Here is a 13,662-nt window from a genome sequence, read left to right as displayed (position 1 = left end):
CAAATAGTCTTGCGCACTTAAACGGGTCACAAACACCTGCATTTACCTCTTGATGTGTTACAATGGGTTTATTGTGTGCATTTGTGGTAATGTTTTATTTAAAAAAGCTCTTAAACAAGAATAAATTCGTTTGTTTTGAGCTCGACACTGTAAGCGCTGATCGGAGGCGTGATTTCAGATAGGCAGCCACAAATATTTCATTTTCACACAAACAGTTCAAAAACATCTGAATTTAGCTCTTGGTGTGTTCTAATTGGTTGATTGTGTGATATCGCTGTAATAATTTATTTTTAAAAGCTATAAAACAGGAATAAATTCGTTTTTTCTGAGCTCTTTACTCCAGACGCTCGTGATCACAGCGGTGATTCATCTCTCCTATTTCTCACGTATCTCTGGCCAGAAATAATTTATCCATGAGCCCTGAACCGGTAATAATCAGATATGTTGGTTTAGCTTGTCAGTGTGAATTAAATCTAAGTATTTATTTGTATTTTTAACCGATTTAAAAGTGAAAGTAAAAGTCCGGTAATTGCACCTGTAGGGGCGCAATTTCTCTCAGACAATGGAAGTCTGAAGCACATATACTCAAACAGAGGGACAAAGTGAGATGAGATGTCTGAGAGTTTTTTAATTTTCTGTTATCCATACAGTGTTGTAAAGTCTTGAAACTATGCATATTTCCTCAGAATGACTTTTTCATCTGTATGAAAAAATTATTTGACGTGTTTGGAAGCTGCATTTTAAAAATACAATAATGATTCCCTTTGTAAGGTAATTTCAAAAAATCACCAAGGCAAAACCATTCAAGCTATCCAAAATCCATTCACAATTTAAGTTCCTATCAGAAATACTGATGTGTGTTCAGAGTTTTGTGAAATTCTAAGTATGGTATTTGCCTCAAAATCACCTGAGAAGTATTCCAGTTTGACATGTTGCCACGCCAACAATTTTTTAGATATCAATATCCCCCTTGCAGATTTATATCGGCTGTGTTTTAACATTATTCTGATGAAGTTTGAAGCAAATCGAGTAATAATAAGATGCTGAATTCAAATCATTTTGAAAATGACACACTTCCTTCTGCCAGTTGGTGGCGCTATAACTTTGACTCCTAATAGTCACATATATGCGATCGACATCATACAACGAATAATCTGATGAAGTTTGATTAAAATCAGGAACTGTATGTGGATGGTATTAGACACTTCCTGTTTCTCATTTCTCGCCATAATTTCAACGCCTCGCCACGAGCAAACCGTTCGAGATATCAAAAATCCCCTGGCAATTTTTCATCCCCAGTGTCTTGAGATCATGTTGACCGAGTTTGGCGGCAATCGAGAAAAAAACCTATGACAAGTATTTCAAATTCCAGAGCATGCGCTTTTTACATAACTCTAAATAGCTGACTTCCTGTTGGGTGGAGCCTATGACATGCAATATGAAAGTTGTTCGGCACGATGAGATCTATATGTGTACTGAGTTTCATATGAATATGTGCAAGTATGTGTGAGCTATACATCAACATTTATGACTGTGTTCCAGGGGGCGCCGTAGAGCCCCTGTGCCACGCCCGGGTCCCAGCCTCTGCAGGCTCCTAAAAGCCACAGATTCCAAAGTGTGCGCAAATTTTCAAGAGTTTTTGAGTATGTTAAGGACCCCCAAAGCCCCCACAACTTTGACGAAAAATTTGAATACTAAACCCTAAATAGCCAACTTCCTGTTGGGCGGAGCCTATGATATGCAATACAAAAGTTGTTTGGATTGATGAGATTTATATGTGTACCGAGTTTCATACGTCTACGAGCAAGAATGTATGATATATGGCCCTCCATATTCCAGGGGGCGCTGTAGAGCCCCTGTGCCACGCCCGTGTATCAGTCTCTGCCCGGCCCTAATGGCCGCAGGTTCCAATCTGTGTGCCAATTTTCAAGACTTTTTAAGCACGTTAAGGGCCCCAAAAGCCCCCGAGACGTTGGAAAAAAAAAAAAATAATAATAATAATAATAAATATAGCTGCAAGCAGCGATGGCGGGCTCAAGCCACCAATGCCATCACCACCCCGGTGGCATCAGGTAAACTGTGCCCAGCGGGCACATGCATTCACAATATCCCTCTGGCAGTGAGGTTTTAAAGGATAGAGGGGAGCGTAGAGGGGAGCGTGCATTTGCAGTGGCTGGGCCACGACTCTGGAATACCCTGCCTTTAGAGATCAGACTGGCCCCTTCCTTGTCTATTTTTAAATCTTTGCTAAAAACTTTTTTATTTTCCTTAGTGTACTGACTACTGTGTTATGCTACATTTTGAAATGGGTGGTTTTAAATTTTTTGTCTGGTCTATTTGTATGTATGTGTAATATTCTTGCTCTTATGTTAAAGCACTTTGGTCAGCCAGGAGGCTGTTGTAAATGCGCTATACAAATAAATTGAACTTGAACTTGAACTTGAACTTGATATGGCAGTTAAAGGGTTAATCCGAATCATCTAGACTTTAAAATCACATTCACAGAACAATATATATATATATATATATATAACTTTAGTAACACTTTACAATAAGATTTCATTTATAAACATTATGTTAACATGAACAATATTTATATAGCATTCATTCATGTCAGTTAATATTCCAAACTTAAACATTAAAACATTGTTTTATTGTGATTTTTTTCCAAGCACATTTTACCAATTCCAAACCATATCAATCTTAATAACTACCATTTTTTTTTTATTTAATCATTTATGAGTGCTATACAATAGTCCAGGAAAGCTGGAAGAGAAAAACAGGTCAAGAAGAACTGACAAAAGAATTGCAAAAGAATTAGGAATTAATGTGAAGATTAATTTTTAGTCAATTCTGCAAGACAGACTTTCAGGAAAGGAGGTGGAATAAAAATGAGCTCCTAAATCTTAATCCCGGATTCTGGAAGATATATTCCTCAAACCATCAAACAAGAGGAGGTGGTGCTGTTCCTTCACGAGTCACTCTAATCTGTTCATTAAGCCTATATATAAAGTCTTAATATATAGTATTTCACAATACTTCATGGTATTCTAATTAAATATTTTTTTGGAATCTTAGATCTCTCAGAACCTGACACATTGTAATTCTGAGACTCCAGGAAAGTGTCAGTTCTGTAAAATGTTGGCGCTGGAGACTAAATGCTCACTGATAGTTTCACACCTAATTCACTTAAAACACACACAAACACACACACACAGTGACAGAGGGACAGAGTGACATCAGATGTATGTTTTTTAATTTTCTGTCATCCATATAATGTTGTATAGTCATGAAACTATGCATATTTCCTCAGAATGACTTGTCTTCTATGTGTACATTTTTTTGAAGTGTTTAGAAGCTGCACTTTTTTTTACTGGTTCCTTTTTTACTATTATTTCAAAAAATCACCACGACAAAACCATTCAAGCTATCCAAAATTCATTCACACCTGTTCTGTAAGATTAATTCTTTAAACAGTGGTAAAAGAGGATGTGGTGCTGAACCTTCAAGAGTCACTTAAAACGTATCTGTCCATAAAGCCTGTAAAGAATTATTCTTAATATACGGTTCACAATACTTCAGCTTGTTATTCTAATTAAGTGAGGGTCATTTTATCAGTAAAATTCCTAAAATACATATTATTTTATTTGAAAGATTTCTATAAATTATTTAAATCATACTCGTTTCTCCAATAATTATTTAAAAGTAATCCTATAGCTCCCTCTGGTGGCCATTATTGGTACTAAGAATTGCAAGCTTGATTTATAAGTTATGATAGTTTTAATTTTATGCTGGCTCTTGAAAATGATAAAGCTATGAAACTTACTGTGCTTCCTTCAAATAAGGACTTCTACTTATATAAAAAATTATGAAGAGTTAGAATGAAAAATTTTAAAGATATAGTAAAATAACTATTGTATTATTTATGTTACTTTAATAAATCTCTATGGCAACACCATTTAAGCTATCCTAAACCCATTCACAATTTAATATCTCAGTATATTGGCATCATGTTGAAATAGGAGTATGGAGTAGTATGAGGAGGAGTATGAATTCATTTACAGGCTGATTTTATCATAAATCCACAATAAAATTTCTGAGTTCTGTATCAATCTGTGTTGTTGTTTGTTTATTTTTATCTTTTATTTTTCATAGGAAGATAACTGACCCTTTACTCTCCTTTTTAATAAATGTGCTTATAAACCAAGGACAAGCTATTTATAGCTGTATTTATAAACTGCTTACTACTGACTATTAATATTGGGACAAGGCTTTATAAAGCATGAACTGACTATTTACTAATGAGTGCAGTTATTATAAAGTGTTATCAATGCATTTGCTAATGTTAACAAATTAGACATTATTTTACAGTGTTATCAAATCCTTAAATGACTCATAAGCATTTGTGAAAGTTCTGCTTGCATTACAGCTTAGTATTGATCTGTGAGCTGAACAGATTTACTGTTACATCTATGAGATTATGTAAATTCAAATAAATATAATGTCACAGGATGTCATAGGTCAGTATCAAATGAGTTTGAAATTATTATTTGCAGCACAAATAAGTTTTTTTTAGGATTTTTAAAAATCCCTAAAACTGTCAGAAAAAGGTTAAGGCCTAAGCTATTTCTATGTGAGTGGCTAAATTTATTTTTGTTTTTATAATTGTAATACACAAACTATGAAATTATACAAAATGTATAAAAAGGTAAATAAATAAATACGCACACATTAAAAAAGCAGCCAAGTCGAATGAGTTTCCTTTTTTATATAGATTAAAATTGAAGACAGAAGCAAGTGGTAAATGTGGTCACTTTAATATTCAAATCCAGTAGATCCAGTTTATGTTCACGTGGCTGTTTTCGTTTATATTCGCCAAGCTATTATGTATTTTGAAATAATCTTGTCCGTGATGTGTTCGTTCGTACGACGAAAGACAGAAACCTGCAGCTCAAGAGATATGTTATTCTGCCAGTCGCGCTTTCAAATAGTCTTGCACACTTAAACAGGTCACAAACACCTGCATTTAGCTTTTGTAGTGTTACAATGGGTTTATTGTGTGCATTTGTGGTAATATTTTATTTAAAAAAGCTCTTAAACAAGAATAAATTCGTTTGTTTTGAGCTCGACACTGTACGCGCTGATCGGAGCGGTGATTTTAGATAGGCAGCCACAAATATTTCATTTTCACACAAACAGTTCAAAAACATCTGAATTTAGCTCTTGGTGTGTTCTAATTGGTTGATTGTGTGATATCGCTGTAATAATTTATTTTTAAAAGCTTTAAAACAGGAATAAATTCGTTTTCTCTGAGCTCTTTACTCCAGACGCTCGTGGTCACAGCGGTGATTCATCTCTCCTATTTCTCACGTATCTCTGGCCAGAAATAATTTATCCATGAGCCCTGAACCGGTAATAATCAGATATGTTGGTTTAGCTTGTCAGTGTGAATTAAATCTAAGTATTTGTTTGTATTTTTAACCGATTTAAAAGTGAAAGTAAAAGTCCGGGAATTGAACCTGTAGGGGCGCTATTTCTCTCAGACAATGGAAGTCTGAAGCACATATACTCAAACAGAGGGACAGAGTGAGATGAGATGTCTGACAGTTTTTTAATTTTCTGTTATCCATACAGTGTTGTAAAGTCGTTAAACTATGCATATTTCCTCAGAATGACTTTTTCATCTGTATGAAAAAATTATTTGACGTGTTTGGAAGCTGCAATTTAAAAATACAATAATGATTCCCTTTGTAAGGTCATTTAAAAAAATCACCACGGCAAAACCATTCAAGCTATCCAAAATCCATTCACAATTTAAGTTCCTATCAGAAATACTGATGTGTGTTCAGAGTTTTGTGAAATTCTAAGTATGTTATTTGCCTCAAAATCACCTGAGAAGTATTCCAGTTTGACATGTTGCCACGCCAACAATTTTTTAGATATCAATATCCCCCTTGCAGATTTATATCGGCTGTGTTTTAACATTATTCTGATGAAGTTTGAAGCAAATCGAGTAATAATAAGATGCTGAATTCAAATCATTTTGAAAATGACACACTTCCTTCTGCCAGTTGGTGGCGCTATAACTTTGACTCCTAATAGTCACATATATGCGATCGACATCATACAACGAATAATCTGATGAAGTTTGATTAAAATCAGGAAATGTATGTGGACGGTATTAGACACTTCCTGTTTCTCATTTCTCGCCATAATTTCAACGCCTCGCCACGAGCAAACCGTTCGAGATATCAAAAATCCCCTGGCAATTTTTCATCCCCAGTGTCTTGAGATCACGTTGACCGAGTTTGGCGGCAATCGAGAAAAAAACCTATGACAAGTATTTCAAATTCCAGAGCATGCGCTTTTTACATAACTCTAAATAGCTGACTTCCTGATGGGCGGAGCCTATGACATGCAATACGAAAGTTGTTCGGCACGATGAGATCTATATGTGTACTGAGTTTCATATGAATATGTGCAAGTATGTGTGAGCTATACATCAACATTTATGACTGTGTTCCAGGGGGCGCCGTAGAGCCCCTGTGCCACGCCCGGGTCCCAGCCTCTGCAGGCTCCTAAAGGCCACAGATTCCAAAGTGTGCGCAAATTTTCAAGAGTTTTTGAGTATGTTAAGGACCCCAAAAGCCCCCACAACTTTGACGAAAAATTTGAATACTAAACCCTAAATAGCCAACTTCCTGTTGGGCGGAGCCTATGATATGCAATACAAAAGTTGTTTGGATTGATGAGATTTATATGTGTACCGAGTTTCATACGTCTACGAGCAAGAATGTATGATATATGGCCCTCCATATTCCAGGGGGCGCTGTAGAGCCCCTGTGCCACGCCCGTGTATCAGTCTCTGCCCGGCCCTAATGGCCGCAGGTTCCAATCTGTGTGCCAATTTTCAAGACTTTTTAAGCACGTTAAGGGCCCCAAAAGCCCCCGAGACGTTGGAAAAAAATAATAATAATAATAATAATAATAATAATAATAATAAAAAATAATCCTAAGGAAAACAATAGGCCTCTCGCCCTTTGGGCTTGAGCCCTAATAATAAAAAATAATCCTAAGGAAAACAATAGGCCTCTCGCCCTTTGGGCTTGAGCCCTAAATATAGCTGCAAGCAGCGATGTCGGGCTCAAGCCGTCAGTGCAACGCCACCCCGGTGGCATCGGGAAAACTGTGCCCACCGGGCATAAGCATTTACAGTAACCCTCTGACAATCAAGTTTAAAGGGATGCGGCAGTTAAAGGGTTAATCCGACCAATCTAGACTTTGAAATCACATACACAGAACAATATATATAACTTTAGTAACACTTTATTTTTATATTTATTTATAGATGTATTACTGCTTAATAATGACTATTATTAAGGGAAAAGGCTTTGTAATCATGAACTATTTACTAATGCTTAGCTAATGAGTGCAGTTATTATAAAGTGTTACCAATGCATTTACACAAATGCTATTGAGCTTCAAATTTGCATTTGAGCCCATGTGAAAAAGTAGCATAATTTACATATGACTTACAGTTTGTTGTAATAAATATCAAACATTCAAATTAATTGTGCATTATAGCTGTCACCTAGATGAACAATTACAGTTGTTTTTATGACTGTAAGTCATTCTCTTCAAATGCTACTGACGTTAGAAAAGTGTATAACAATATCACATGTAACTTTAGAGACCGGCCCTAAATTTGAGACTCTCGAATGTCCAATGTCAAGACAACTTTATGCCTGTTTTTTTTTTCTTTAGTTTTCTTTTCTCTGTGCCTGATTGCTGATGTCCTATACCCAGGCATAGATGTCCATCCATCAATTACGAACATTCAGCCGCAAACATGAGGTGTGAGCGGTCGCGAGCACAGATGGGAGAATGTTTTTTTTTTTTTTTTTTTTTTGAGCAACTGGGATGGTGCCCCCTCTGGGAGTTGGTGCCCTACGAAAACTGCATACTATGCATATAGGGAGCGGCGGTACTATCTGGAAGATATATTCCTCAAACCATCGTACAAGAGGAGGTGATGCTAATCCTTCAATAATCGCTCAAAAGCTATTCAAGTGTACAGTTTCCTTTTATTGCATCTCGAAATAAATATTTCTGAATTCTGAATCAAACTGGGTTGTGTTTATTCATTTATTTTATAAGACAACCGAGACTTTAATCTATTTTGTAATATATGTGCTTTTAAACCAAGAACAATTTATTTATAGATGTATTACTGCTTAATAATGACTATTATTAAGGGAAAAGGCTTTATAATCATTAACTATTTACTAATGCTTAGCTAATGAGTGCAGTTATTATAAAGTGTTACCAATGCATTTACTAATGTTAACAAATTAGACATTATTTTACAGTTACCAAATCCTTAAATAATTTATTAGTGTTTTGTAATGATTTTAATGACCTATAAGCATTTGTGAAATAATTTTGCTTGCATTGCAGCTTTATCTGTCAGTTGAATAGTTTTACTGTTACATCCATGATATTAATAAATGTCATGTCACGTCACAGGTTGTCATAGGTCAGTATCAAATGAGTTTGAAATTATTATTTGCAACACAAATAAGGATTCTTAGGATGTTTTTAAATCCCTAAAACTGTCAGAAAAGGATAAGGCCTAAGAGATTTCTTAACCTGTAATGAAAGGAAAAAACACCACCATTAGCAACAACAAAAACAATAAACATTGAAAATACTGATTTTTTTTCCCCCCTGATGATTAAAGAGATGATTAGGTCTCTCTCTCTCTCCCTGTCTCTCTCTCTGCCAGATAGCACCTCCCCTTCCTACAATCCACACACACTGTCAGTCACCAAAAATGCAGTCAGTCACCAACCCCCTCACACTCCCCCTCCCTCTCCCCCTCCCTTCCCTCACACAGACAGAGTGGCCAGAGTGAGATCATGTCAGTTAAGAAGTCTGACAGTTTTTAAATCTTCTGTTGTCCATACAGTGTTGTAAAGTCGTGAAACTATGCATATTTCCTCAGAATGATTTGATCTGTATGAAAAAATGCTTTGAAATGTTTGGAAGCTGCAATTTAAAAATACAAGCCAATTAATGATTCCCTTTTTAGTTCTGTGTTTGTTTATTTTTATTTTTTTATTTATTTTTTATTTTGGAAGATAACAGCCTTTAATCTCCTCAAAATAAATGTGCATATAAACTATGAACAATTTAATTATAGCTGTATTTATAAAATGCTTACTAAAATATTAATTTTGGGAGAAGGATATATAAAGCATGAACTGGCTATTTACTAATGCTTAGCTAGGAGTGCAGCTATTATGAAGTGTTACCAATGCATTTACTAATGTTAACAATTGAGACATTATTTTAAAGTGTTACCAAATCCTTAAATAATTTAAAAGTGTTTTGTTACAGTAAAGGGGATATATAGGGTGTAAAGGGGAAGTCGTGGCCTAATGGTTAGAGGGTTGGACTCCCAATCGAAGGGTTGTGAGTTCTAGTCTCGGGCCGGATGAAATTGTGGGTGGGGGTAGTGCATGAACAGCTCTCTCTCCACCTTCAATACCACGACTTAGGTGCCCTTGAGCAAGGCATCGAACCCCCAACTGCTCCCCGGGCGCCGCAGCATAAATGGCTGCCCACTGCTCCGGGTGTGTGCTCACAGTGTGTGTGTGTGTTCACTGCTCTGTGTGTGTGCATTTCGGATGGGTTAAATGCAGAGCACAAATTCTGAGTATGGGTCACCATACTTGGCTGAATGTCACTTCACTTTCACTTTCACTTTTGATTTCATTAACCTTTAAGCATTTGTGAAATAGTTCTGCTTGCATCACAGCTTCGTCTTCATCTGTGAGCTGAACAGTTTTACTGTTACATCGTTGAGATTATGTAAATTCAAATAAATGTCATGTCACAGGGTGTCAGAGGTCAGTATCAAATGAGTTTGAAATTATTATTTGCAGCTAAAATAAGTATTTTTAGAATTTTTTAATCCCTGAAACTGTCAGAAAAGGATAAGGCCTAAGATATTTCTTAAGCTGTAATGAAAACAGCACAATTAGCAACAACAACAAAAAAAATTACAATTTAAAATAATATTTTTTTTTTCTTGTGATTAAAGAGATGTTTAAGTCCCTCTCTCTCTCCCTGTCTTGTCTGCCACTCACCTCACACCTCACACCTCTCCCCCACTCACACACACACACACACACACACACACACACACACACAAACACAGTCAGCACACATACATTCCTCACACAGAGTGACAGAGTGAGATCAGATGTCTGACAGTTTTTTAATTTTCTTTTAATCATACAGTGCTGTAAAGTCATGAAACTATGCATATTTCCTCAGAATCACTGGTTTTCTAAATGAAAAATGTTTTTTAAAGGTTTGGAAACTGCAATTTAAAAATACAAGACGATTAATGTTTCACTTTTTACTGTTATTTCAAAAAATCACCACGACAAAACCGTTCAAGCTATCCAAAATTCATTCGCAATTTAAGTTCCTCAATGTTTTTTCTTAATGTAGACAAAGTTTGGTGTGTATAGTGTACTTCCCCTGGGAGGAGTATGCATTAATTCACAAAAGAAAATTCCCAAAAATCCATATTCAAGTCAAAATAGCCAACTTCCTGTTGATCGTAGCTGATGACTGTGAATTAGAAAGTTGTCCGTCTTGATAAGAACAATTTATGTACCAAGTTTGGTGTCTGTAGCTAAAACTAACCCCCCCACTTTTGACAAAAGGTGGCGCTATAGAGTGCCTCTTCCACGCCCTTTTAAAAGCTTTTGCCATGGTCTAGCTATCTTTAATACTGATATCTGTTTCGAGTTTCATGTAAATCTGAGCTAGTTATCTGCCTAAAAATCACCAGAACAGAACATTCAAGTTTGACACGTTGCCATGGCAACACTATATTAGATATAAATATCCCCACGACAGATTTTCTTCGGCTGTGTTTTGTCATTATTCTGATGAAGTTTGAAGCAAATCAAGTAAAAATAAGATGCTGAATTCAAAGCGTTCTGAAAATGATTCACTTCCTGCTGCCAGTTGGTGGCGCTATAACTTTGACTCCTAATAGTCACATATATACGATCGGTATCATACAACGAACAAACCAATTAAGTTTGATCAAAATCAGGAAATGTATGTGGATGTTATTATACATTTCCTGTTTCTCATTTCTCGCCATAATTTCAACGCCTCGCCACGGGCAAACCATTCGAGATATCAAAAATCTCTTCGCAATTTAGCATCCCCAATGTCTTGAGATCGTGTTCACCGAGTTTTGTGGTGAACGGGTGGAGTTCCTCAGAGGAGTATATCAAATTCCAGAGCATGTGTTTTTCATAAAACCCTAAATAGCCAACTTCCTGTTGGGCGGAGCTTATGACATGCAGTGTCAAAGTTGTTTGGTTTGATGAGTTATATATATGTACCAAGTTTCATATCTATGCGTGCAAGTATGCATGATATATGGCCCTCGGTACTACAGGGGGCGCTGTAGAGCCCCTGTGCCAGGCCCGTGTATCAGACTCTGCCCGGCCCTAATGGCCGCAGGTTCCAAGGTGTGTGCCAATTTTCAAGACTTTTTAAGCATGTTAAGGGCCCCAAAAGTCCCCGTAACGTTAGAAAAAAAATAAATAAATAATAATAATAATAATAAAAAATAATCCTAAGGAAAACAATAGGGCTCTCGCCCTCCAGGCTTGAGCCCTAAATAATAATAAACGAAGCAGATACAATAGGGTCCTCACACCTTCGGTGCTCGGGCCCTAATAAACGAAGCAGATACAATAGGGTCCTCACACCTTCGGTGCTCGGACCCTAATAAACAAAGCAGATACAAGAGGGTCCTCGCACCTCGGTGCTCGGGCCCTAATAAATAAATTAATAAATAAAACTTTAGTGAATTGTTGACCTTCTGGAAAGTATATTAATTTACTGTACATGTCCTGAATACTTGGTAGGGGGTCCTTTTGCTTTAATTTGTGCAACAATTCAGCGTGGCATGGATGTGATCAGTTTGTGCTACTGCTGAGGTGGTATGGAAGGTATGACAGTGGCCTTCAGCTCATCTACATTTTTTGGTCTCTTTTTTCTCATTTTCCTCTTGACATTAGCCCATAGATTCCCTATGGGGTTCAGGTCTGGTGAGTTTACTGGCCAGTCAACCACAACACCACCATGGTCATTAACCAACTTTTGGTGCTTTTGGCAGTGTGGGTAGGTGCCAAATCCTGCTGGAAAATGAAATCAGCATCTTCAAAAAGCTGGTCAGCAGAAGGAAGCATAGAGTGCTCCAAGATTTGGTAAATGGGTGCAGTGACTTTGGTTTTCAAAAAGCACAATGGATCAACACCAGAAGATGACATTGCACACCAAATCATCAAAGACTAGTGTTGTCACGGTATCAGAATTTCAGTATTCGGTACCGATACCAGTGAAATGCTTGTAAGGTGACTCAGAACAGTTCTAGTGATGTTGTTTAAGTATTTATGTCCTCATTAAGACAGCAGATGCTGAAATTACTGCAAGCGTTACGTGCTTCAGTCTATGTAGTAAACAAACTCGCATGTCTTTGCCATTAATTCATTCACACAGAGACGTGCAGAACATGCAGGATTCATATTTCAACCAACTTTTGAAGCTTAACATTTACAGATACTGGTCCATATGGAAATTTGTTTTGATTAATTTATGCTAACTTTGACAAATTCCGTGACTGTCCATATTAAAATGTAAGTTTCATTTTCATGACTGGATTTTGAGATTCCGTCCACGTTTTCATAGCGCTGTATGCATCAAGAATCGGGTTGACTGGGTACTCTGTACTTAAAGATACCTGGTACCGTGACATTTTAATTTTTTTTGTACCGACTTGGAACCGAAGTACTGGGTCTTTTGACAACACTATCACAGATGGTGGAAACTTAACACTGGACTTCAAGCAACTTGGGCTATGAGCTTCTCCACCCTTCCTCCAGACTCGAGGACCTTGGTTTACAAATTAAATAAAAAACTTGCTATCATCTGAATAAAGGAATTTGGACCAATGGCAACAGTCCATTTCTTCTTCCCCTTAGCCCAGGTATGATGCCTCTGACATTGTCTCTGGTACAGGAGTGGCTTAACAAGAGGAATATGACAACTGTAGCCAAATTCCTTGACACTTTTGTGTGTGGTGGCTCTTGAAGCTTTGCCCCCAGCCTCAGTGCATTCTCTGTGAAGTTCTCTAAAATTCTTGAATCCAGTTTACTTGACAATCCTCATAAGGCTGTCGTTCTCTCGGTTGGTTGTGCATATTTCTTCCATCTTCTACACTTTTTCATTCCACTCAACTTTCTGTTAACATGCTTGGATACAGACCTCTGTGAAAGATTTAGACTACTTCAGTCTATGTGCAATTAATTCATTTAATACATGAGTTTCACAATTTGAGTTAAATTACTGAAATAAATAAACTTTTCCTTGACATTCTAATTTATTGAGAAGCACCTGTATGTGTTTACCACACTCAGTGCTCTCATGAAAGTGATTTGAGTTTGATGAAAGCAGAAAGGGGTATCTCCAAGAAGTCCAAAGCTGGCCCATGCATCTCACACATGCACTAAAGAAGCTTCTTGGCACAAACAGTTTCATATTTTAACATCCATGCATATGATT

General features: G+C 36.8%; 1 protein-coding gene across 5 annotated transcripts in view; it reads right to left on the bottom strand.

Moving 5' to 3' along the window:
- Positions 1-13,662, bottom strand: part of psip1a (PC4 and SFRS1 interacting protein 1a) — a 167,486-nt gene that overhangs the window by 41,721 nt on the left and 112,103 nt on the right. Inside the window, exon 14 of one of the 5 annotated variants that reach the window (XM_052544983.1) lies at positions 5,593-13,367. The exons of the other annotated variants lie outside the window; for them this stretch is intronic. Coding sequence (XP_052400943.1) covers positions 13,345-13,367 — 23 coding nt within the window. The 3' untranslated portion in view covers positions 5,593-13,344. Of the gene's footprint in view, positions 1-5,592; positions 13,368-13,662 lie in introns of those variants that run through there. 5 annotated transcript variants of the gene reach the window in all.

The sequence above is a fragment of the Carassius gibelio genome, chromosome B1 (assembly GCF_023724105.1).
Source record: "Carassius gibelio isolate Cgi1373 ecotype wild population from Czech Republic chromosome B1, carGib1.2-hapl.c, whole genome shotgun sequence".
NCBI classification, from domain to species: domain Eukaryota; kingdom Metazoa; phylum Chordata; class Actinopteri; order Cypriniformes; family Cyprinidae; genus Carassius; species Carassius gibelio.
The sequence above is the reverse complement of the archived record's forward strand: the minus strand, read 5'-3'. Positions and strand labels throughout refer to the sequence as shown.